The following is a 25,626-nucleotide window of genomic DNA, read 5'->3' as shown; positions in this document are numbered from 1 at the left end:
AAGTTCTTTAATGAGAGGTACAATGTTACCAAACCAAAAAAGAAAATGGGTGATATTTTTATAATGTTTGTGACATACTTGGTACAGTAAATGTATTTTTAACAATATTTATAATATTAAGTACCTACTTTAAATACAATTATGAGAGAACAAATTGATAGGAAGTTCATCTCTCCTCCCTATTTTCTAAGTGTTAGTATTATAAAACTAATAGCTGTAAAGTAGTTAGATTACTGTAGTTGTTACTTATATGTGCTATCTAAGTTTATAATATGAAATAAAGTATATTCAATCTAACTTTATTCAGTAATGATAATTTCATCCCAAAGCTGTTGAATAGTAGCAAAATTCTTCAGTAACTCACTGTCATATGCAGTTTTTGGTGGGTTAGTAAGAGGTAAATTACATTTGTGACTGGACATATGGAAATGATATTTCAATTTATATTAAAAATTTTAGATTTACTTATATATTTCTTCTAAAACTTTATGGTACATTTTATGTATTTATAATCATGGTATTCAAAACCTAGTAAAATAATAAGGACATTTCTGGACAGGCCAGTTAATTATTTCTATATTGACATTCTTATTCTTTTCTTCCTGGATATTACACTCATATCATAGCTGTGGGCCACCTCAGCAGAAATGTTATGGTTATGGTATGGGTCCCACTCCACTAAAATTCATGAGAAATTACCTTCCCTTTGACAGATTCTAAGCTTCCTGGCCTTCCAGTATTGTAACCATCAAGCTGGTCCATGATTTTGGAGAATGATAGTGTACTTGACAAACCAAGAGAGCAATGAGATGTCCTCCTTGCCCCATTTTTTCATAACCTTCCTGCTTTGAATGCTACCTTGAGAGAATATTGCTCCAGATTCCCAAGTCAATTTTGAGCTGATGAAACTACATTCAAGTAGGAAAAGACAAACATTTGAGGAGTTATCAGAAGAAGAAGAAGAAGAAGAGGAAGAAGAAGAAGAAGAGGAAGAAGAAGAAGAAGAAGAAGAAGAAGAAGAAGAAGAAGAAGAAGAAGAAGAAGAAGAAGAAGAAGAAGAAGAAAAAGAAGAAGAAGAAGAAGAAGAAGAAGAAGAAGAAGAAGAAGAAGAAGAAGAAGAAGAAGAAGAAGAAAAAGCCTGGGTTTTCATTGATGAAATTCAACTTCTGCACAAGCCCATAGAAACCAAGTAGGCTTGCAATTATTAAAGTAATTAAGTAGTTTTATTGCTCATCAAATATGGCTACAACTGTATTTACATAAATGTATTTGCACCAATGCCAGATGTTGCATGTAAATTTCTTCATGCACTAATTAATAACTTCTACTCATGTACAGTAAAAGAGCTTCCTCCTGTCAATTAGGTAGAGATAAAGCAGGAAGATGACCTTGGCAATTTTGTATTTAAATTTTTATCTGTATATGGTTAGAGCAGCCTGTTTGAATGAAATTTAAGAGAGAATAATCATGAGGTCACCATCCTATTAAAGAAAGTAGTTCAATGTAAACAGTAGCAACCAGGAAAGCCTTTGAGATACTTGGTTTTTAAGAATATAGTACAACAAAACAAGAAGGGTTGTAAATGATGCTTTAAGATCAAGAAGGGAATCTAATGTTCTGAAATATTTTCAAGTAACAAGCATGTTATTGTCTTAAAGATGCAGGCTCTAGAAAGACTTATCATGTAAGTACTATGTGCAGTGTTATATTTTTTTCTGGTGAGCTAAACTCATCTATTTGTTTTATAAACATTTCTGAAAGTAAACTGAATATGTAGCAGAAAAACAAAGATTTGTTTCATGCACTATAGCTTTATAAAGGCATTGACAGAAGCATCCTTCCTCTAATACTATTTTTAAAAGGTATTGAAAGCCACACTACAGATAAACTTTTGTTCAGGTTTAATTTACTGTTTTATATGTGTTTATATCTTTGCAAACCTAGAGTCAATAATGTTCATATACGTGGTAATGTAATGCATCTTTATCAGTCTCTCTTGGACAAGCATAACAACTATAAAAACCTTAGGGCACCGTGCACTGCTCATGGACAAGATGCTTCGGATTCTGCGAAGATGGTTCACTATGTCGTGAAGAAACACTGACAATAGCAGTGAGATTTGGAAGAAAGGCTGAGACCTGACATGAGGGAACAGTGGAGCACAGCTTGTTTACCAGTCTGACAAGGAGAGTACCAGCTGCCTAATTAAGTGAACCTAATTTAAACTAATGATGTAGATTCTCAAGATAATGTGCTAATGGCTGAAGGAGACTGCTGATGATCCTGAGAATTCTCCTGAGGTATCACATACTAAGCCACTTCTGTACCCAGGCAGAACAGACTCTTGTTCCATAGAAAATAAAATAAGGTCCATTTCTTACTAGTTAGTCATCTATATAGGGAAATATCATCTGTATGTAGCTGTAGGAAGTAATTGAAACCATCTGACATTTAAGATAATACTAATTTAAGACTTACTGTTAAATTATTATGACTTTATACTTTTAGCTGCAGATAAAAATAATGTTGATGGGTTTATTAAAAAACAAATGTACAAATGTTTTTTTTGTCACTATCAACTTTATATGAAAACTGGAAAATTTTAAATCACAAGAAACTATTCACCTCTTTAAAGCTAACATGTGGTGGCAATGAATGCAGCCTAAAGTTGAAAAATCTGTAGTCCTCAAATGTAAATACACTACGGGACCACAAAGTCAAATAATGCAAAGGAAGAAGAGATAAATGTGGTGCCATAGATTAGTATAGAATTGTGGGGGTTGTGGTAATTGGTTGTGCACACCTACAACCCCAGAACTCCTGAGAGGTCACAAGAATATCATCAGTTCTTTCAAAGCTTGAGACACATGTCTAGATCTTGTGTCAAGAGGAGCAAGGCCTGCATACATACCTCTGGGCCAGAGAGACTTAGCTTAGCCAAGGCCTTTGTGCCAACTACAGCCCTATAAAAGTTACCGTGGATGAACTCAAATCAAAGAAGAAACCTTTAAGGACACATTTAATTAAATATACTGGCTTGGCTGTTGTTAATTCCAGAAACAATGCATTTGTTTCTGGGCTGCACTGTTCCATTTACAAAGAGAATAATGAATTCTATAGCGCTTTTTGTAGCGCTTAGGAGACAACTAATTTTTATTACAGCTACTATTTTTGTTGCAGTATACTACACAAGGGATAGAAAAAGGCAGGGGTACAGGCAGCAAGGATAAAGCATTTGAATATGGGCAAAAGCTTTTTAAATTTAAACCTCACAAGTGGCCAAACCCAGAAAGGATATATTTTGTAATATTTTCTTTTTACTCTACAATTCACAATAAGTTTTATGTGTTCTGTCATTGGATAAATTTTAAAAATAAAAAAATATGTTTTTATTTTTATTTTAATGGGTAAGCATGTTGTTTTTAAATTTATTACAAGGATTATCACTTCATCATCCGAATACTTAAATTTATGAAATCAATCATCTTAGTTTTTCTTAATTTAGAAAAAGTTCACTAGAAGATTTAAGCCCATAAAAGTTACTGAGGTAAAAGAATGAAGTTTCCGGGATACGCACAGTTTGCTTTTAAGCAAACACATTTCAACACTGAAATCCATATACTGCTAAAAATAATTTTAAGACAAATATAAGAATATATTATTTCACATAGCAGGTAACAGAGTTAGGAAACTCATTATCTGAAGATATGAATGAGCTAAAATTACATGTGGAGTGCAAACAGTGATCTTAAATAAATTCAAAATTACCTAACTTTATTATTTTTCTAATAAAGAGATATTTGTATTCTAGTAGCATCTCTCTAAAATGAGCTTAGTTGCAGGGGGAGGAGGGTTTGTTTAGCAAGCTCTGCACCCAGAGCTTCATCTCCACTACAGAAAAAAAGAAAGGAGGAATAATTTTTAGGTTATTTAGAGATGACGGGTCTTAATATACATCAGAAAAAGTAAAATATACATACTGAAAAGGGTTAGGGCGGGGAGGTGGCGAAGTGGTTAAATGTTTAAATCTGTTACACAAACAAGGAGATTGGAGTTGGGATTTCACAAACCTTAGAGATGTTGGGCGGGTGTCAGATGTTTTTAATTCCAGTCTTGCAAGGTCGAGACAGAATACCACTTTATGGTGTGACTGAATTAAAACTCCATTATATAATATACCACAATAGATTTAAGCATCCATCCAGTGAATGGCATCACTTTTGAGGCTTTATCCCACTTTCAGTACTATGTTGATGATGTGTACAGTCAGCAGTCATGGCATTGCTTTGTCACATAATAATGCCATTTAAATTATGACAAGCAACGGTGCTTGATTCCTAGGTAGATCTGATGTGTTCCTCCCTACTTATCTTTTGCAGAAGTACAGGTTTTGGTGCATTCTTGGCAATAGGTTATGTTTATCTAATGATAAGTGTGAGTTTAATGTCACTGTGGATTTTAATTTTGTTTTTCTAATACCTCATAATTAGGAGAACCATTTTCTGTGTATACTGGCTACTTCCATGTATGCTATAAGGAAATATATATTCAAGTCTTTGGACTTGTTTAAGTCTAGTTGTCTACTTATCTGTTGATAAATTTTCTGTATATTTATCCATATCAAAGTATGGATTATATGTTTATACCATTTGCTGTGAAATCTTTAAATAAGCTCATTCTGTCCAACTTTTCCACTATTTTTGACTACGCACATCTTTGGTTTTATATCCAAAATGGGCTCAGCAAATCTAGTCATCTAGTTTGATGCTTGGTTTACTCTAAAAGTTTATACTTTATAGATATATTTTTCTTCCATTTTGACATCTGTGGTGTTGAGTAAGAGTATATGTCTTCATGCTTTCTTATATATACCCACTTTTAGTAAAACCTTAAGATATCCTCATTGAAAAGTGCTGATACAATTATTCAAAAATAATTTGAGCACATATAGAGAGATATTTGAATTTGCACTGTACTTCATTAATCTCTCTGTCCCTTTTTGGATATTATTGTGGTTCCTTTGCCTTGTATAAAGTTTGTATATAAGAAAATAGAGGTATTCCAGTTTTTTTTCATCCTTATCAACATTGATTTGGCACCTTAGGGTGCCATACAATTTTAGAATGGCATTTTCCACTTTTCTTACCTATTTCTGCTCAGATTTTTGCTTGAGTTCATAGATCACTGTGTTTGAGAATAGCATGTGAACTTTCAAATCATGGGCATTAGATATGTTTCCATTTGTTTTCTTTTAATTACTTTTTGCAATATGTTATAGCTTTGTTTATGTATATTATTTTCACTCTCTTATTTAAGTGTTTTGTCATCTAGCTCTATGTCAATCAAACTGTAAGTTTTCAAATTATTCACTATTAGTTTTTATAATATGAGAGTTCCCCCTTTTACTTTGGCCATCTGAGTAACGTTGTTTGAATGTTGTTTATCCTTTAGAAGTCTGAATTTTAGTTTCATTATTTGACTTTTCTTGGTATTCACAATTTTGCTTTTGTTTATTTCTTTGAATTTGTTATGTTCATTTTCTTTGTAGTTAAGAGTAACTGATTCTATATTTTATTGTTGTAATTCTCTCTCTTTTGTTTTTGTTTCTTTTAGAAATCATAGTATAATTTAATTTTTGTTTTATACATATTTTATTATAATATATTTATATTACATCTTGCTTTTAATCTCCTCGCTCTTATCTCCCTCTCCTGCCATATTCCCCTCCCCTAGACCCTTGTGGGGCCCTCCTCCTCACCACCAGACCACAGCCCATCCGGTCTCATCTGGATAGTATGCATTTCTTTCCTCTGTGTTTTCAAGAGGCAGTGCGGTGCACTCCTTTTATCCCAGCACTAGAGGCAGCCAGCTCATTGAGATTTCAAGTCTAGCATGGTCTACAAAGTGAGTCTAGGACAGGCAGGGTGACACAGAGAAACCCTGTCTCAAAAATCAAACAAACAGAATATAAAACAAATTGCAGGTACCAGAGTTCTTCTCAGAGGCAGTCCTTCACTCTCCCCTCCCCTTCTTCATGTAGAGAATGAGCTGTCCATTGGCTACAACTGAACAAGCGTCTGGTAATGTCCTTGGTTGGTGCATCAGTTTGTGCAGGCCCCCTCATCCCGGATCCAAATCTGTCAGCCTTGATAGTCTCCGTGTGGAGCTTCCGACCCGACCCCCCTTTCCATCCCCCATCTCTTCCAAACAACTAGCAGCTCTTAACCTAGAGTCCACCTGTTAGTCTCAGTATGTGTCCCACTTCCCCACTGGGTGGAGTCTCTCAGAGGACAATCTATGTTGGGCTAACTTCCACTTATAAGTGAGTATATACCATGCGTGTCTTTCTGGGTCTGCGTTACCTCATTCCGTATGATTGTCTCTAGTTCTGTCCATTTGCCTGCAAATTTCTCTTAAGTGAAATAAAAACTGAGAGTACATTTAGAAAGCATTGTTAAACTACTAGCTTTAAAGTACATTGGCTTTTAAATGCATAGCGTTTGAATTTATAAAAATGAAATAAAAAATATTCCTTTCAAATCATGTACAAAACTGAAAATCAACTTTGAAAAGGTATAATTCCTAGATCTTATTATTGCCTACAAATATGTATATATATACATATATACATATATATGTATATATGTATATATATATATATTAACTCTGTTAAGTGAGTGTGTCTTCATATTACCATGATTCTCAGTGGAATTTCTGAAAGTGAGCACCAGGAATAATGAGCATTGTGGGCTTTAATTTATCTAGGAAGGCCTTAAATTTTCTCATGTGTAGAAGACAATTTTCTCTGCCTTTTGAATTGTTCTGATGGATTGATTCTTCTCTTCTTCCATTCTCCCTTCCTTGATTTCTATTCTCTTTCAATTGCTTTGAAACCCAAAGGTAGCTACACCACATTTTTAAAGAATGACTGTTCAGGTAGCCAACTGTCTCTGTCATCTTCTGATTTGGAATGCTAATAACCTGAATTCACGAACATTAATGTAGAATTATGAGAAAGAACACAACCAAAGAAATGTCTTCTTAACTTTACTAGCAGATTCATTATAGTGTTAGAGTTTTTAAAATATTTTTCACAGAAAAGAAACACTAATACAAACACCCATGCTATTTTCAATTGGTAAACAATATGATATCTTCAAATTTTGCCAATTAAAATTTAGCAAATGCTACAATCTTAAAAGCAGTGTTACTTTACATATTTCACCTTATATATTACATGCATGTTTGCATATGTATAATTTGGTATATATATACATATATATGATGTTTGTATGTGTGATCATGTATCGCAGCATTTTACTTGAAACTTAGCACATAATATTGTTTATGTGATAATTGCATAACATTTGACCATTTTATTATAATTATTTCTATTAATATTTAATTTAAGCCGGGCGTGGTGGCGCACGCCTTTAATCCCAGCACTCAGGAGGCAGAGGCGGGCAGATTGCTGTGAGTTCAAGGCCAGCCTGGTCTACAAAGTGAGTCCAGGATGGCCAAGGCTACACAGAGAGACCCTGTCTCGAAAAAAAAATATTTAATTTGACAACATTGTCTGAAGGCAAAAGTCTATGAATATTAAGAGATATTGGCTTTCCCCACTTTTGAATACCTAGTAGGAAATATATATTCAGCAAATGTCAGCCTCTATTTAAAATTGAATTTCAAGATCAGTTTGAAATTAGTCTCAGATCATACGTATAATTTTAAAATTCTGGCAAAGTATCTTGGGCATTTCAAACCAAATGTCTCTAATATATACTAGCCTATATCAGAGTAAATCAAAATAAAACTAGCCTTGTCAAAATTCAACAGCCTCCAAATCATATGCACATGAACTGTAACATATATTTGTTTTCACAATAGGTAAGGGACCATTAAATTGGATCTCCATAGGTAAGCCTGGGAGCTTTAGAATGTTCTAATAGACTACCTCTTCATAATTTTATTCAAGATTTCACTATTTGTTCTCATATCAGAATCTGAACCATTAGAACCAAGGTCAGCTGGGAACTTAGACTGTGACGTGTACTAGAGCCTTGTATTCAAACCATTGACAGTCACTTATTCATAGCCAACACATCTTACAGTAGCAATCAATCCATGACTAAAACATGAATATATGAATAATTAGATGGATGGATGGGTGGATGGATGGACGGATGGACCAATATATTCATGTGAAGTTTTAATAGTATTTTACTTTTAGCATCTTTTCTTTTAGATAGGAAACAAGATGTGTGAGTAAATTTCATAACAATATTGACTATGAAATTTATCTATATATACCAGGGGTTGTTTAGCACTACTGTTTCTAAGGCACTTTGATAGTGTATAGGTAATAGATATATGTAGCTTTTCATATGTCATGGTCTGCAGTGAATGCTTTACCTGCATGGTTTTATTTTAGCTTCAATTCAGTTATAAAAGGCATATACAGAGTATTTCCATTTTACAGTTATATGCATCTCATAATTCTAGCTTAAGCTTAGTTATTTTCTGAACTGGGGCCAATGATCTTAACTGTCCAGGTCCAAATTCTGGACACAGATACCCAAGATACAATAACCTCTGTTTGATAATTTTCTTGTGATTTAAGCAATCTGATTCAAAGCATAGCCTTGGAAATGAGTAAGAACCCAAACATTGTTTGTATTGGAAGCATGAAGTACACATGTTGGGAATGCATCACCATGGCAATGTTTATTAAAGTTTTGCTTGTGTATCATTGATCTGTTTTATTATTTATAGTCACCTAATAATATTTATTAACTTTTGACATTTTGTGGTAAATATTACTATTGTGCCAGCTTTTGTTAAGGTAGTAATTAGAGATATCTCAATTGACTTCCAGACATAATTTTCCTGGATGGTATAGAAGAAAAAAATAAAAAGATGACCAGTCATGTGAATATTATATGAGTCTAAAACATTACAAAATAAAAGATTATGGAACTTTTCATATAGTCCTCTAGATGCAGACAGAAGACTTAAAGGTAAACTCCTCAAAGAAGTAATGTTTTTAATCATCAAAGTGATGAAACACATTTATAATGACATCAAGTGTGAATTGACAACATAGGTAGCAGAGACTGTATGATTAAAGCAAATAACTTATTTTAAGCTTCGTTTTCAAAACTAGCCATCAGTCATACCTGAACAACTTTTTGGGACTGCACATCAACAATCAAGATTCTGTCCAAAGTTGGCTGAGCGACATAAATGAACTTGTCTTTGACGTTAACAGCAGAAGCCCACACACATCTCTGAACCTCCTCCTCGTCAGCTCTGGGACAGACTTCATCCTGTGTTTTAAGCAGAAAAGCAAATTCACACCCTAAAACATTGCCTGGTAATGACAGTGTCCTGAGTAGAATTAGTGTTTGGTGATTTAGTACACTCAACAACAGATGTTAAATGTGCCAATAAAAAGAGTTAGTCAACGGAATACACAGCAAATTTAAATTCATTACCTATGTTTAGAAATCAATGTAAATTAAATTCCTATAGGGAACAGAAAAAAAAAAACAACAACAACTGAAGTGACTTCTGATGATTAGGGGGAAGGTTTTAATATAGATAAGAGAGAGGAAACATCCAGAGGCATGTAGAAGAGTCCAGAGCACATAAAAAAGCAGACTGGACCAGGCCAGATCTAGGAAGAATGAAGTGTAGAGACTAGCAAGAAAGAGTACAGTGAGAATAGGAGAGGAGGGAGGAAGCATCCCTCCATTATATATAGAAAGAATGAAGGATATCTGCAAGGCGGGAAGCCTGTGAATTACAATAACCTGTACATGTGATTAGAAGATGACGAAGTCTGGGGACTAGCATGGATTTTGGTATGCTGAAAGGCATCACAGGTATATGCCAATAAAGTCATGTGTTTCTTCTGCCAGAGGCACGGGAAAAGACTTATTTGCGCAGACTGGGACCTGTTTTACAATTTCAGAGGAATGCTGTCCTTTGTCTAACTACCAGAAACTCTTCTACAGTTCAGCTTCAGCTAAGCCTTGACTCAATTTTGGACCAGGTCAGTAGGCCTGATGTTTTGGTAGTAATGGAGCACCCTTTGGACCTGATACCCAGTTATTGATTTTTCTGGTGAAATGCAAACCACTTTATTTTTATTTCTTTTTTTTTTATTAATGCAACAGATTAACAGAAACAGAACAAATTTAATTTTCTCCCAAGACCTCCCAGTGTTAAAAGTCTTTAACAGAACAAACATAATGCAAAAATTCTTTCTTCTTTTTATTCCTTTTTTAATTGAAAATAGATTCTCATGCTATATAATACATCTCAACCACAGTTTCCCCTCCCTCGAGGTCTACTATCTCCCCACACCTCCCTTCTCCCCTACATCAACTCCTTCTCTGTTTCCTACTCAGAAGAGAGCAGACCTCCAGGAGACGACAGCCAAACAGGACAAAACAAGATATAAGGAGGCAAGACAAAAGTGCTCATATCAGGACTGGACATGGCAAGCCAATAGGAGAGAAAAAGTATCAAGAGCAGGCAAATAAATAAATAAATAAATAAATAGATAAATAAAGTCTGAGCTACACATGCTACCATCCTTAGGAGTTCTACAAAACATTAAGCTAACAGTCAAAGTTCCAGAAAATGCCCCCATAAGACTACAGTTCTGAGTGCACATACATGAACAACAAGCTGATAAATGACACTGCAGAGTTTTGCATGGTTATTTGGTTCTGACAATTGATAATTAACACCTATTTCCTTTTTATTTGTACATTCTTGAATACTATTTGCACACTATCTAATCCAAATCTACTTTAGCATATTTGCCTTCCTCTCTAATTCCCACAAATCAATGTTCCCAGGATGCTCCATATAATGTCCATGTTTAAAAAGGTTTAGCAAAATATATGATATCGTCAAATTAATAATGACAACAGACACACAAGCCTACATTTAATATTTATTTAATAATACAGCATGGTTCAGATACTACAGCCATTTCAGATAGTTTCCATGTTTGTCTTAAAAATTGGAATATAGTTGAAATACCAGAGCACTCAGTAATGAGGTAGTTTTCCTCTACTGTTTAAATTGTATAATATCAAGTGTAACTCAAGGAGGACCTAGAGCATCCACTGGTTCAAATCAGTTCAGTTTTTAAGGTTGAGTAGCTATTTTCCTGTAGTTTAAAGCATCCTTTTGTCCACAGAACAACCTGTAAGTAACCTGGGAATCAAGCAGTCAGTATTGAATGATGCAAGCAACTCTAGGTGAGGAAATGAATTTTTCTTAATAACTTGCAGCACAATGACTGTTTAGCAGAGGAGCCATGGAAAGTGCCATGGCACGTTAAGGACGTCACGCAAAGCTGAAGGCAGAACCTCTTTAAAGAAGAGTGCAATTTTGGAATTTCACTCATCAGCTCCCGTGAGACACCTGGGTAATTTCTTCAGCACTGTTCTGAATGTCATTGACAAGACCTTGTTTCTTTTTTGAGAAATAAATACCAGATAAAATATTTATGGAGGTACAAAGCACTGGGAGGCAGGTTGGGCCCGAGGTTGACGTCTGAAGAAAAGCCCTGGATATAAGAAAATTGTTTGCAAATGTGTTGCTCTTGTGGAAAGCCTCCCTCAGTACCTCCCCCCAAATCTGAAGAAGTAATGCAAGTGTGAATAACCTGACACACAGCTGTCAGCCCAAAGACTTCCAGACCAGGAACAATTTCCACAGCTTTGTCTGCTTCAGAAAGATTTAACAGTAAAATAAACTGCTCTACTGGGAATGATTTTCTATTTGTATGCTGTTCCCAAAGAACACCTCTGGCCACACTTGCAATCATTTTTATAAAGCCATTATGAGTGTCCTCACACATACCTTGGATTTCCTTTACATTGCTTTATGTCATTATTTCTGATTAAAATCTGTCAGGTTTCATTATTAATAGAAATAATCTTTTACAGATTAAATATATTAATACTTAAATTTGTGGGTGGCAATTGGAGAGAAATGTTATTCACATGCATTAAGCTTTTAATGGGAAAAGACATAAAACACCAACAATAAAAATAACATTACGGTAATATATGCTAATAGGATAAGAGTTGGAAAGAAAAGGATAATTCTGTTCAACATTACAACTTATTTTGGTTGGGTCGTTTTCAAGTTAAATCCTATATTTTATGTACATCTATTATGTTACCCCCAAAACATTAAAGGTCTGCAAGATTTATGCAGGCTTTGTCAGAAGTTTTAGTTTTGTAGTTTATTACTGTTGTTGTTACCTCCTTTGCTGGATCTCAATAAGTCAAAGACGAAATTACATCCACTTGTCTTATGTTGAGAATTCATCCTTTTATCCTCTTTTTATACTGATTACCCATTACAATGGTTTAGCCTCAAATGTCTAGACTTTTTTTTTCATTTGCATTAAGTACTTCCATGGTTCCACCACTCAACAAGTTTCTACTACTTGTCAATATGCCTTCCTATGTACTTTTTCCTCTCCTTCCTTCCCTTTCCTTCCTTCCTTCCTTGCCTTGCCTTCCTTTTATTTATTTTTGAGAAAAAAAATCTCATCTATCCCTCGTTGACAATGAACCATCTATGCAGCAAAAGATGACTTTGAACTGCTATCCTTCTTGCCTCTACCTTCTTTCAATATAGGCAGGAGCCACTGTGCCTGATATGTGGTGCTGAAGGGTTAGTCTAGCACATCATGGTTACAAGGCAGGCACTGGATGAACTGAGATACATGACCATGCTCCTGGGGTCCTTATTTCCCCTTTTTCTGATCTTAGAAGGCTGCCCATAGTGGGTTTGCTTGTTTGTTTGTTCGTTTGTTTTTTCTTTCAATAAGACTCACAGTGCACTTGCTGGTCAAAGTTGAATAACAAACTACAAACAACCTAATCGGATCAATCTACTTCTTCCCTTCAAAGAGTCATCACATTTCTTTACTCAAATCTTTTAGAATTTTCTAGAACACTACCTCCTTTTCCTGACTGACTGGTCTCTCAGCCACCAGGCCAGAAGAAGAAAGATCCATGGGAGATAAGAAGGTAGTTCATGGCTAAAATAAAAAACAAAAGTGACAGTTCATGCTAACAAGGATGTGGAGAAAGGGGAATACGCCTCCATTGCCCATGGGGATATGAACTTGTTCAACCATATTGGAAATCAATATGATCCAGCAATACCATTCCTGGGCATATACACAAAAGACTCTCGACCACACAACAAGCACATTTGCTCAACTATGTTCCTTGCAACTTTATTCATAATAGATGGACACTGGAAACAACCCAAATGTCCCTGAAGCAAAGAATGGATAAAGAAACTGTGGTAAATTTACCCAGTGAAATGCTAATAAGCTATTAAAAACAAAGACATCTTGAAAATTCCAGGCAAATGGATGGAACTGTAAAAGATCATCCTGAGTGAGGTAACCCAAACTCAAACAGGCATGCATGATATGTATTCACTTATAAGTAGATTTTTGCCATATAGTAGTACAGGATAACCTACTACAATTCACAGACCCAAAAAGACAAGTAACAGGCGTGTCCAAAAGAGGATGTTTAAATCTCACACAAAAGGGAAATAGAATAGACAGCTGAGGCAACTGAAGAGAGGGAACAGGGTAGGAGAGGGAGCATGAAGAGAAATGAGGGTGGAGATCAGACTAGAGGAGTACAGGGTTGGGAGGACAGAGGGCTTGAAGAGAAAAGAGAAACTGTGGGTGGGGGTAGGCTCCTGGGAGATATGGGTATGACTCTAGCTGAAAATCCAAATAGCAGAGGTCATGAAGACTGAATAGGCTACCCTCTAACTAGACCAGACTCCTAGTGGAGGAGGAGAATACCAACCCACTCACAAAAACTTTGACACAAAACTTACCCTGCCTACAAGATGTGCAGGAATAAAAATAGAGCTGAGATTGAAGGAATGTCCAAATAGCGTCTGGCCCAACCTGAGATCCAGCCCATGTGAGAGACCCAATCCATGACACTACTAATGATGCTCTGCTATGCTTGCAGACAGGAGTTTAGCATAGCTATCCTCTGAGAGGCTCCACAGCCTGTTTAGAACCACAGCCAAACATTTGGCAGAATACAGGGAGACGTGTGGAAGAATAGCAGTAAGGATAGAAAAGAGGAAACAGGACTTCCACAAGAAGACCAACCAAGCCAACAAACATGAACCAGGGGGGATTTCAGAGACTGAAGCACTAATCAAAGACTGAACCAAAGGTTCCACACAGATGTAGCATATAGGCAGCTAGGTGTTTATGTGGGTCCCCTAGTAAGAGGAGTGGGGGACATGGACTCTGTTGCCTGCGATTTAATCATTTCTCCCTGCAGGGACTGCCTTCCCAGGCCACAGGGGGAAAAGACTTGGTCAGTGCTGATGCAACTTGATGTGCTTGAATAGGCCAGTAAGGGGAGGGCTCCCCTTTCTCTGAGAAGTAGGCTGGGCATAGAGGATGTTGGGAAGGAGGGTGAGACCTGGAGGAGAGGAGAAAAGGAGTTAAGATCAAGATGTATAGTGGAGAGAGAGAGACAGAGAGAGAGAGAGAGAGAGAGAGAGGGATTCATCATGACTCTGGTATTGGTCCAAACTTTGAGAATCTGATCTGATACAAAGATGATTAATTTTGGCATACTGAAGCATGACAATTTATTTTACAAGTTTCCTGGTAGTAATTAAATCAACCCCATGAACACAACCAAGTTTAAAACATGATTACACCAAAATTCTTCATAAAGTATGAGTGAAATCTTCCATAACGATAAGTTCTATAGATTAAGTAAAAAAAGGAAGAGGCTCAAAATAAACAAGCTAATTTTAAGGGTCTCCACGAGGATAGCACTACAAGTTGACCGAGACAAACAAGTAGTGACTCAGTATGGTCGGGCCACACAGATATCCCAAGAGTTACCATGCTATGTGGTCCTCCAGGTGGAAAACAGGTTATACATTTCCCACTTTGAATACGCCCCCATATTTAATATTCCTGACTTCCCTGGTGCTTATCTGTGAGCACAAAGACTTACACACCTGCTACACTTGGCTTTCACTTCTAAGTTTATCAGACTAAAAATTAGTCTCATTATTTTTCCCTCTTTAAAGGACATATGTTTAAGGTCAACAGAGATCTTAGGGTTTTAGATCTGAGACTGTGGAGATGGTAGCCATGAAGACACACAGAAATACCTAATTTAAAATAAAATAAACCTATAAAAATTAATTTTAGTTCTTTACCCAGATGGGCCTTGGACTTCCAGTCTTTAACCCCATGCTTCAAAATAGCTAGGAATATAGATCTTCAGCATCAGTCTGTGACAGACATTAGTTGTCTGTTCTTGGACAGCATTGGTTGAGCAGCTACTATGTGCCTGATATGTGCGAAGCTGTACTTGTAAATAAAGCAAAAATATTAGAGCATGCTTCATTGAAGCATTGTGTTTTAAAGTTGTTTCATGATGTCTTAAAAACTTATTCTCTTGTGCAGTTTTCTTCCACTACTCTGAGTCAAGGGCCAGAAAATAAGAGGCTTGGGAGGGCATTCATGCTACTGTCTATTTTACTATCACCCAGGAGTGAAAAATGTTTTTGCCAACTTTTGATGAACAAAATAAAATACAAAAAAGACAATAATTCCACAGTGTATAAAGCATGCATAAGATTCAGTTTTCTGTAAGTAAGTGTGGTCAGCCACACTAACTCATTTATTTAAGAGAAACCATGACTGCCTTTCTGCTACAGTGGCCATGACTGCAGTGGCGGTAAAGCCTAGGAAACTTGTCTACATAGAAAATTTTGCTGACATCTAACTTGTTATATAATTCCTACCCTAGTTATCTGGTTATATCTTATTTAAACTATGTTTGACTCTGTGGCTTCTTATTTTCTGCAAACAGTGGAAAACCAGAGCTAAAATCTAACATCCTTGATCCAGGTCCCGTGTACTAAATGTTCTTGCATCTGAGGAGCTGTCATACTTTGATGACACTAAACAGTAATCTCTAGCCAGCCATCCACCAGACTTCCTTACATTTAGCTGCTTCTAAAAAATTTGTCAAATTTTATAGTATAGAACAAAAATTATGCACAAAGGAGTACTTAAAGTGGTGAAAATGTAATCAAAGCTTAACAAAGAAAAGTTGAAATATTTGCCTTTGTGGGCATACACAGGAAGATAGATTGAGAGACCAAAAAAAAATTGATTTTTGTTAGGGAACGAGAGAGAGAGAGAGAGAGAGAGAGAGAGAGAGAGAGAGAGAGAGAGAGAGAGATTGCAGTTCCAGTTTCATAAAGTGTTAAGTGTAAAGGAACAAAGCACAATTGATCATAAAAATAATATATAAACATATATACATTAATATGAGTTGGAATTTAAAACAGATTGACAATAAGGGATGTGTATGTTGTAATATGTAAAGAGTGACATACAAAACAGAAAAGGAAGCAAGTTGGCTGATCTTAATTAAAAACCAAGCCAGGGCTCTCAGTGTAAAGACAGCTTATCTGATTGTCTGCATAGTCTGGATGACCTCTGTTTTATACAGTTTTCACAGCTGTGAATAAAAAAAACGACATTAATATTATGGCCCATAAGAGTTCATGGCTGTGGCGCATTAAATATCCTAACATGTATACACTTGTCTTGGACACTGAATCAAGCATCGTTATGGTTCATCTCAGAGTGCATCTTAGGCAACCATAGGTAGAGAAGGAATAAATGTAAAGCTGTTGCAACAAAGGGGCCACAGTCTGACTTCTTCATTAAATGGGTACACATAAACGTTTAGGTTGAAAACTTGTAGGACATTGCACAAGTGTTCTTGTTGCTTGTCAGTAGCTGATGAAAGGACACTGGTTTGCGCAGCTATGAGTTATTTCAATTTTTTGCTTTGCCATCAAGCAGCTTCCCTGGCTCCCAGAATCCCCTCCATTGGTAAAGATTAGAAATAGAATTGAGAGGGTTGTACCAACTGCTGACAATTTATGAGTCGCTAGGCTCCTTGCTTTTTAATGCCACAAACTCGGCACGTCACTTCAGAGGAAAAAGACAAGGGACTTCTTAGTTTCATTTGGCATCCTTTGAGTTGTCACTAATGACTCCTCATAGTATTAATTGAGCTTACTAATTTTAATGAAGTGTTTTGATTGTAGAGAATTTTAAAATAAAATGCATCAGACAGTTGGACTGATGTACCCACTCAAGCAAGCCCTTGGCCAAACGCAGTATGCACTACTGGATGAAGCTGTGTACAGACTCTAATTGTACAGACAACCACAAACCATAAAACTTAATTTATATATATTTTAACAGAAGTTCTTTCTCTATGTATATTTCATAAAAAAGAAACGATTATTTTCCTCAGCTCTTGAAAACATATCACCCATGTGGTTCCATTGGTATATATGAAAACGTATACTTGGAAAATAGTGTCATAGGATGTAAACAATTTTTGCTGTGTAAATTTTTTAATTTCTTAGAAATAAATGATATAAAAATAATGATCATTGTAAAATTGCATCAAAATATTTAGTTTTATGTTATCATGAAGTCTCTTATGGCCTTTTAGGAATGTGTGTATATAAAACTATGTATAAGTACGTATATAATCTAATTGAGCTATTTTTAAATATTCTAGTTATAATTTTTCAATATTGGTTTGCACAATGAAATGTCTATTCATACTAAGGCATTAACAATTTAGAATCAAAGGACATTTTTTTTTTCTTTTGTTGTTGTGGATGAGACCTTGAGATTTGCTTTAACAGGCAAGGTTTCTAAGCCTTCCAAAGATAACTTATTAATTTTTTTTTCTAAAATACAAAAGGAAACTGAGAAAAAACTTTTCATCTATCTTCTAACTGGGATGATTGCTTATAGCCCAAGCAATATAACATCCCACCCATCCCAGAAATGGAATGCAATGAATTTTGTCACATTTTATTAGAGGCTTAATTTTTGTCACTGTCAGCCAGAACATTTGGATCTACAACTTACGGGTTGCTTTTTTTAAACCTGAATTGGGAAAACACTAGAAAGCTGCCTTATAGTATGATTTTGATTTTAGGATATAAAAAGCACAAAGACTTCAGTACAGAAATTCTGACTTTTAACCTAATAAAAATACATTTATGAATTTTATGGTCACTATAAGAATTAGGCTGATGGCAGTGTGTAGTCAGAAGCCAGGGCTGGAAAGGAGAAGCTGAACAATCCACCATAATGCTAATGGTGCCCAGGTGTAACACCTAGCAAGACTCTAACACTAGTTTTGAAGTACTTTTTCAGAAGCTGTGATTACTTCTTTAGTAAAATGCACATAATAATGTTTTTCTTCAGAGAGAATCATTGTGAGGATTAAACAAAATCATATTTGTATTGTTGAAGTAATCAGTGCAACTTGCCTCTTATTTTCAGATAGAATTTTCTCTGGGGTTTGCCCTTCATGAAATTACACTAGCCTACACATTTCAAATTAACTTTGTTTTCACTTCCCACAACTGTTTAGTGAGATTCGGATGCACACATTTAAGAGATTTTTGAGTGATTTTAAGTGTGCCATGTGCAAAGCACAATGGAACACATTTCTCTCTGTCATTGGCTGCTCTGACAGAACATATTGTGATGTTTCTCATTTATTCATCTGGATTCATTGAATTTAAATTCTAGAAACTATCTTTAGTGCATGGGTGAAGAAAGAACTAAGATGTTGAATGACCCCCACTGTATCTAAATAAAAAAATGTTTTTAAAAATATAAATTATATATGAAATAGTTGATTTGATAAATAGCAGTGTTAAATATTAAATGCATATAATGAGAAAATTTTAGACATTATAAATAAGTCATCAAATACATTACGTTCCTCAAAGAATTTGCAAGGGATCAAAATTCTGGGTTGGGACAGAGGTATATAGGGCAGAGAATCTTAGAGACAGAAATATGATGTCTAATGTACACATTTATATTTGGAAAAGTGAGATAGACTAAGTCTCCAGGTCAAAGGTCTCAAGTAATGTCATATGAGAAGAAGATAGTTGGTAAAAGGTGTTGAACCGAAAAATAACACCAAAACCCTAGTGAGATGTAACAATTATGGAATTATGGTGGTTGTTAATAAAAGTGAATTAGGTGGAATCTGGAACTTCACATTCAATCAACCTGATTATAAACTAGCATGAACATTTTTAATTAAAAGGCTCACTTTAATTTTGCTGCTCACCATAATGAAGTTTTTACCACAAAGGAGCAATAAATTTGTTTTACAGAGTTAATTTAGCAAGGTGGCTAGTAAAAACAATAATACTAAAAAATATACTATGGCATAACATACACACCTCCTACTTCCATATTATTAAAATAATGGGAATTTGATTATAATTCCAGTGCCCAAGAGAAGTAGTCAGTCAACCTAGAAATATAAATATTCCTTTCAAATGATTTGTATATGTCAGCCATCCTAGAAAGTGAGCCTACTAACTTCAAACCCACTGTGTACTCTAGTCTTATCTATGTTTGCCCAAACTCTCCAACTGTCAACACATTCTTAGGACTAAAGAGATCAATGAAGCATTGATCCCCACTTATAGACCATGCAGTATTATTTTCTTACTTTGAAAACTGCACTGTTGGCTATTTGTCTGTATGTCTTTAAACACAGCCTAGACCAGAACCTCAGTGTTTCCTTCAACTCAGGTCTCTCCTGGGCTATCTATTCCCTTGATCAACTCTCACTGTAGCATTATTATAAAAGCAGACAGTAGCTATACCTATATTATCTGAAATCTTAGGTGTAAAATAGATTGGAAGGAAAATCCTAGTCATTTCAGACACTTTTAATGACTCCTCTTTGGATTTAATTTACCTTGAGTGCTGCGTCTTATTAGAAGTAAGTGATTTCTCATCATTTTTAATCCACAAGGGAAAAGAGAAACAAACTTTTAAGAAAAATAGTTAGACAATTTGAATGACCTAAAGGATGAGCTGTTGGCCTCCTTATGCTCTAAGCTGTTTTTTTCTTACTATGACATTGAGTATATGCATCTTATTGGTTACTCCTTTCAGTGATTTTAGTAGTGTGTCCAGGACTGGCAAGGCCACACAGAGATCCCTGTCTCAAAAAACAAAACAAAGCAGAGAGAGAGAGAGAGAGAGAGAGAGAGAGAGAGAGAGAGAGAGAGAGAGAGAGAGAGAGATTGTTTAACTAAAATGATTAGATATCAAAACATACCAACATAAACCACTAATAGTGATAGTTCAGGACATGTTATATGGCAAGAACAAAAGTGTTTAAATCAATGTACAATCTGAGGAAACACAGATTAGCTGAATCAATACTGGTTTTGATCACATAACATCTCTGCCTTTAAGATTCACCTAGTGGAAAATTCAAGTAATTAGCAACACATTAATTATTCTGTTCGCAGTCATTAAAATAACTTGGCTAGTGTTATCAACAAGCTCATTGAAGGGGCTTTAATATAGTGTCCTCTAGAACCTCGAAGGACCCAACCCAGAAGGGATCTGCACAGATCTATAAGGACACTGCGACGTACTTTAAACCCCCTCCTGCAAAGTTCACTGTAGTGTGTGCTTACAAACAGATGTCCAATAGAGACACAGAGGAGGGGAGAAGGATAGGGTGAAATATGGAGGGAAGATAGGAGCGTGTGGGCACGTGCACACATACACACACACACACACACACACACACAGAGAGAGAGAGAGAGAGAGAGAGAGAGAGAGAGAGAGAGAGAGAGAGAGACAGAGAGAGACACAGAGAGAGAGAGAGAGAGAGACAGAGAGAGACAGAGAGAGAGAGACAGAGACAGAGAGACAGAGAGACAGAGAGACAGAGAGAGACAGAGAGAGAGAGAGAGACAGAGAGAGACAGAGAGAGAGAGAGACAGAGACAGAGACAGAGACAGAGACAGAGAGACAGAGAGACAGAGAGAGACAGAGAGAGAGAGACAGAGACAGAGAGACAGAGAGACAGAGAGAGAGACAGAGAGAGAGAGACAGAGACAGAGACAGAGACAGAGAGACAGAGACAAAGACAAAGACAGAGACAGAGAGAGACAGAGAGAGACAGAGAGAGAGTCATCCAATATCATGAATTTTAAGAAACATTAGAAGATTTCTTTACATCTAGCATTTCAAACAACAACTTCATAAATTCATTCTTTTGAAATCTAGAGAGTAAATCCCGAAGAAATATTTAGAAGGCGTTTATATTACTCTCCATAGAAAGCTTTTTGCATGATGCCATTGCACATGCAAAGGGACAATAGCTTAAAATCTCACCACCCACAGAGTTCTGCAAATGAAGCCCAGTTTGATCCTTGCCCCACAGACACAGCAATGTGCAGGGGAGTGTTCTGATTATGTTTCCAGAGGGATGCTCACTGGCTACTCATGGATGTAAATTTTCCACACCACCTGAGGGAGATACTGCTTAAACAAGTATTTGGGGTACCATAGATTGAAAAGTAGTAATTGGATTAGAAATAGAACAAAAAGCCAAGGGAAATTGGAATTGTCCCTAGGAAAGTTCCTGAAAATCTCTGGAGGAACGTGGATGGTGTTCCCTCCCCACATGTGTCAATCATTCAGGGACTGTGCTAAGGGTCTCCTATTCCTAGGTGTGCACCCTATTCTAACAGTACTAATGGTGATTTTTCAAGGGAAAATATTTTCAAATAAAGAAGTTCAAAGGCTGAAATGCAGGAAACCTACAGATGCATGTCCACTGTTCTGTAAAAGGCTGTGAGTTCATTTTTGTTTCTCGGAACATGTTAAATTGATAAGGAATGCAAAAATAGAACCGCTCGGCCATGTTCTACAGTAGCGAAGCATGGCAAGACATGGGCCATTATCTTCCAAGGAGGTCATCAAAAACACCCTCATTTTGTTAAGACTAGCAGCTAAATCCAAAGAAAGATACAGCTGTAAGCACTGGAGTTGACTGAGACTTTAAGGTCCATATGGGTGGTAGATGAGACTGACAGTGCTTGAAATCCAAAAGAGTGCAAGGTTAGTAATCTATAAAGAGTTTAAACATTTTCCCAAAGATTTCATCTTGAATCTGAATCCATAAGCCTGGAAGAGAAACACATTTGTTTGAAAAGCATACCTTCCTGACAAGGTGAAATTGTGTGTACCGCTGGTATAAATATAGCAGGAGTCCTGCCTATCAGAGATACAAAACAAAGGGCAAAAATCAAACGACGAGATGAAAGAAGGGCACAGCTCACTGAGCGAATCCTTGCCAACACTCTCCCAAAGTCTGAAGGCTAATGCAAGCTGACATTGCACCAAAATTGAATTTTTATTTAGAGCAAGCAAACAGCACCGTTTGAAGGATTTGATGGAAGTTTCGAAGCGTATCAGTCCTTATCTACACTTCGCTGATCCACACCTTGTGTGGGGAACTGAACTGTTACTATCTTAATGTTGGAAATGACTTTGAAAAATATCATAGTGATATTTACTCTTTATTCACGAGGAAAAGGGTTTCCAAAAGATTTCTTTCCCACTGCTTATATCCTAGGGAGTTATCTTCTAAAATAGATAAGTTAGGTTTAATTTCTCTACTCCAAAGAAAGAATGTTTCAAACATCCAAACAGGACCTCAGACCTTATCATCATAAATAAATAGGCACTTGAGATTATATGTATCCGCTAAAACCTTGGTGATAAATTATTCTTGGGAATGTTTGTTTTTTCCATGAACAACAAAAGGAAAACACTTTGGGTGAAAATAAAAAACAAAACAAAACAGGGATTAATGTTAAAATAGAGAAGAGATAAGTTGCATCTCTTTTTAAAGTTTGACAACAGAGAATGACTAGCCATGGTTCCAGGTAATGGGCTTTTGGTTAAGTTGTTTTACTGGTGCTCCTTGGAGTGTTCATGGACAGCAGTGTTTGACCTCATAATGAATGGGCACATTGTCAAGTACTAAAAGAAGAAGAAGAAGAAAAGAAGAAGAAGAAGAAGAAGAAGAAGAAGAAGAAGAAGAAGAAGAAGAAGAAGAAGAAGAAGAAGAAGAAAAGAAGAAAAAGAAGAAGAAAAGAAGAAGAAGAAAAGAAGAAGAAAAGAAGAAGAAGAAGAAGAAGAAGAAGAAGAAGAAGAAGAAGAAGAAGAAGAAGAAGAGGAAGAAGAAGAAGAGGAAGAAGGCACCTACATCCATTGACTGAACCATGGTATCCAAATATTGAAATAAATCCCAATATAGATATTTTGAAGGTGTTTATTATCCAGTCTGCTGAATATGTACAAAAACTCATATGTCCCAATGAAAACAAAATTCTATCTCAAGACTGTATCATTAAAACCTGCATTGAGTTTCCTACCTGCCCTAAAATCCATACTCAGTACTCCACATTCTCATAGATTTGATTTCCTAGCCCAATAAAACAAGCCACAGCAGTGTTAAACTGACAGATCCACTCTCACCTATGTAGTCTAGTGTCCCTCAGTCTTATTGATACTGGACCTTGTACCTTAGTGCTTATCCCACAATTCTCAGAATCAATATTTTAGCATAAATTTATGTGTAGGAAGTCATAGAGAGGAAGGAGGGGAGGGAAATGGTAAATGAAGAAAAGAGGGAGACAGAGAGATACACAGAGAAACAGAGACATATATACCTAATGGAACCAATGTTCCATCTTACATAATACTCAACTATCTTCTCATTAAATTACCTAATAATTGGAAACCTGAAGCTGTGGAGGACAGTATCACACATGCACACACCCTGGAATAACCATATCATTTTGTTTAAACATATAAAAATGCTTCATGTAATAAATAAATTTTAATATAATTTTTTTGCGATCCCATTTATGATTGCTTCTTATTCTATGGCATTGCTTTCAGCTGTGAATTGCTTTCTTCATATATCAATATACAGCAGCAGCACCACTGGCCTCTGGTGGGCTGGATGAACATTGAAAATAAAGTTGTAAACCATGATATTAAACGTCTTCTTTAGTCACATGCCATGGCCTTGTCAACTTTAAATATGAGTATCATAAACTGTGTTCATTATACTTAATATAAGCATATTCTGAGTGTTTAGTGTATGTCTGAATTTGTGTAGAGAAGGGAGATAAAACAAGTTTAGGGTTATATAGTCCAAAATAAAAACATTCCAAAAATTATTTACACTCAGTTTTCTTCCTTCCTTCCTTCCTTCCTTCCTTCCTTCCTTCCTTCCTTCCTTCCTTTCTTTCTCTCTTTCTTTCTTTAAGAAATGCTGTCCTCAAAATCTGGGGATATTTTAAATGTAAAACCACTACATAATTATTGAACGTTATGTTCATTGTTGAACTTTCATGTATTAAAATTATAAAGTGTGCTCTTTTTCCTTCTCATATACAAAAAGCTTCATTAAATCGCAGGCAGCTTTAAAGACTTAGAATTTCCATCCTCCACAAGTTTTACATACACCTAGGCTATGTTTTTCCAAAACATGATTTTATTTTAAAATTTTTTCACTAAACTGCAGAGGAACTTTTCAGATACTTGCCTGAAATCCAAGAAGCTTTTCACTAGGCTTAATGTGCCTCTGAAATTCGCATTCCGTGGGTTGTATTACTTTGATTCCATCTTCATAAAAAACATAGAACATGTTCCCAATTCCCAGACCTTAGGAATAAAACAAATATAAAAATTTCAACGTAGAATTATCAAAAAATCTTTACAACAAAAACTCGGAGCCCATAATCTCCCTTACAGGCATACATTTAAGAAGTTGTATAATGCAAATAAAACAAACTAAGGTGCCCCTCCTGCATGAAACACACAGAGACATTTTCTTGGTCCTCCTGATCTGCAGTGAACTGGATCGCTTTGTATAAATCAGTATATGTTTCATGTGTCTTCAAACAAACACAAAAATAATTATGAACCCTTTGACACAGAAATTATAAAAATTCTTTAATTTATGTGTGTATTAGTTGAATGTTAAAAGTCACTAATGAATAATAATCCAACGTAGTATTTATCATAGTTCCCTAGAAAGAAGGAAATTTCACTCCTCTGGAGGTCATTTTATATAAAGACTTTTTGAAACAAGAAAAGGCCACATGTACTCGATGTTTGAGAATATGTACTCTCAAATATCCCACACAAAGGTCTGGAATATCAGTTAAATTGACAGCATTGAAAGTCTATATCTTCAATCTACATTAACATAAATGAACGTGGGTTTTTTTGCAAGAGTATGTTAAAATTTTAAAATGATGATTTTAAATTTTGTCTATTAAAGGTCTGAGAGCATCACATATAAAATGTCCTCTCACTTAAAAATCCACACCAGAAGGCACAGGACTTTGAGAGGATGCCACTTGACACATGGGTGAGGTCGAATGGAGTCTGACCTCTGATTCTCTTAGCACACCCTAAGTAACACTTTTCCTTGGAGATCGCACACTTGGCCAGGTTTCCCACATTTTTATGCACACTTCTTGAAAGTGTACAGACCTGTACAGGTCTTCCGTGTACAGGAAATTTTTCATTTGACTGAGAAAGCACATACATGTAGTATGGGCTTCTCATATTAATTAAAACTTGTCTTGGAAAGCTTG

The 25,626-nt window shown here is 35.8% G+C and overlaps 1 protein-coding gene across 2 annotated transcripts in view; it reads right to left on the bottom strand.

Annotated features, from left to right (window-relative positions):
• Nucleotides 1-25,626, bottom strand: part of FSTL5 (follistatin like 5) — a 580,413-nt gene that overhangs the window by 63,576 nt on the left and 491,211 nt on the right. For both annotated transcript variants that reach the window (XM_084768539.1, XM_084768540.1), the window contains 2 exons: nt 24,567-24,685; nt 9,177-9,326 (listed from right to left, as the gene is read on the bottom strand). In XM_084768539.1, the coding sequence (XP_084624665.1) occupies nt 9,177-9,326; nt 24,567-24,685 (269 nt within the window). The remainder of the gene's footprint in view (nt 1-9,176; nt 9,327-24,566; nt 24,686-25,626) is intronic.

This window comes from Acomys minous (assembly GCF_964271855.1).
Source record: "Acomys minous genome assembly, chromosome: 19".
In the NCBI taxonomy this organism is placed as follows: domain Eukaryota; kingdom Metazoa; phylum Chordata; class Mammalia; order Rodentia; family Muridae; genus Acomys; species Acomys minous.
This window is presented reverse-complemented; position numbering and strand designations above follow the sequence as displayed.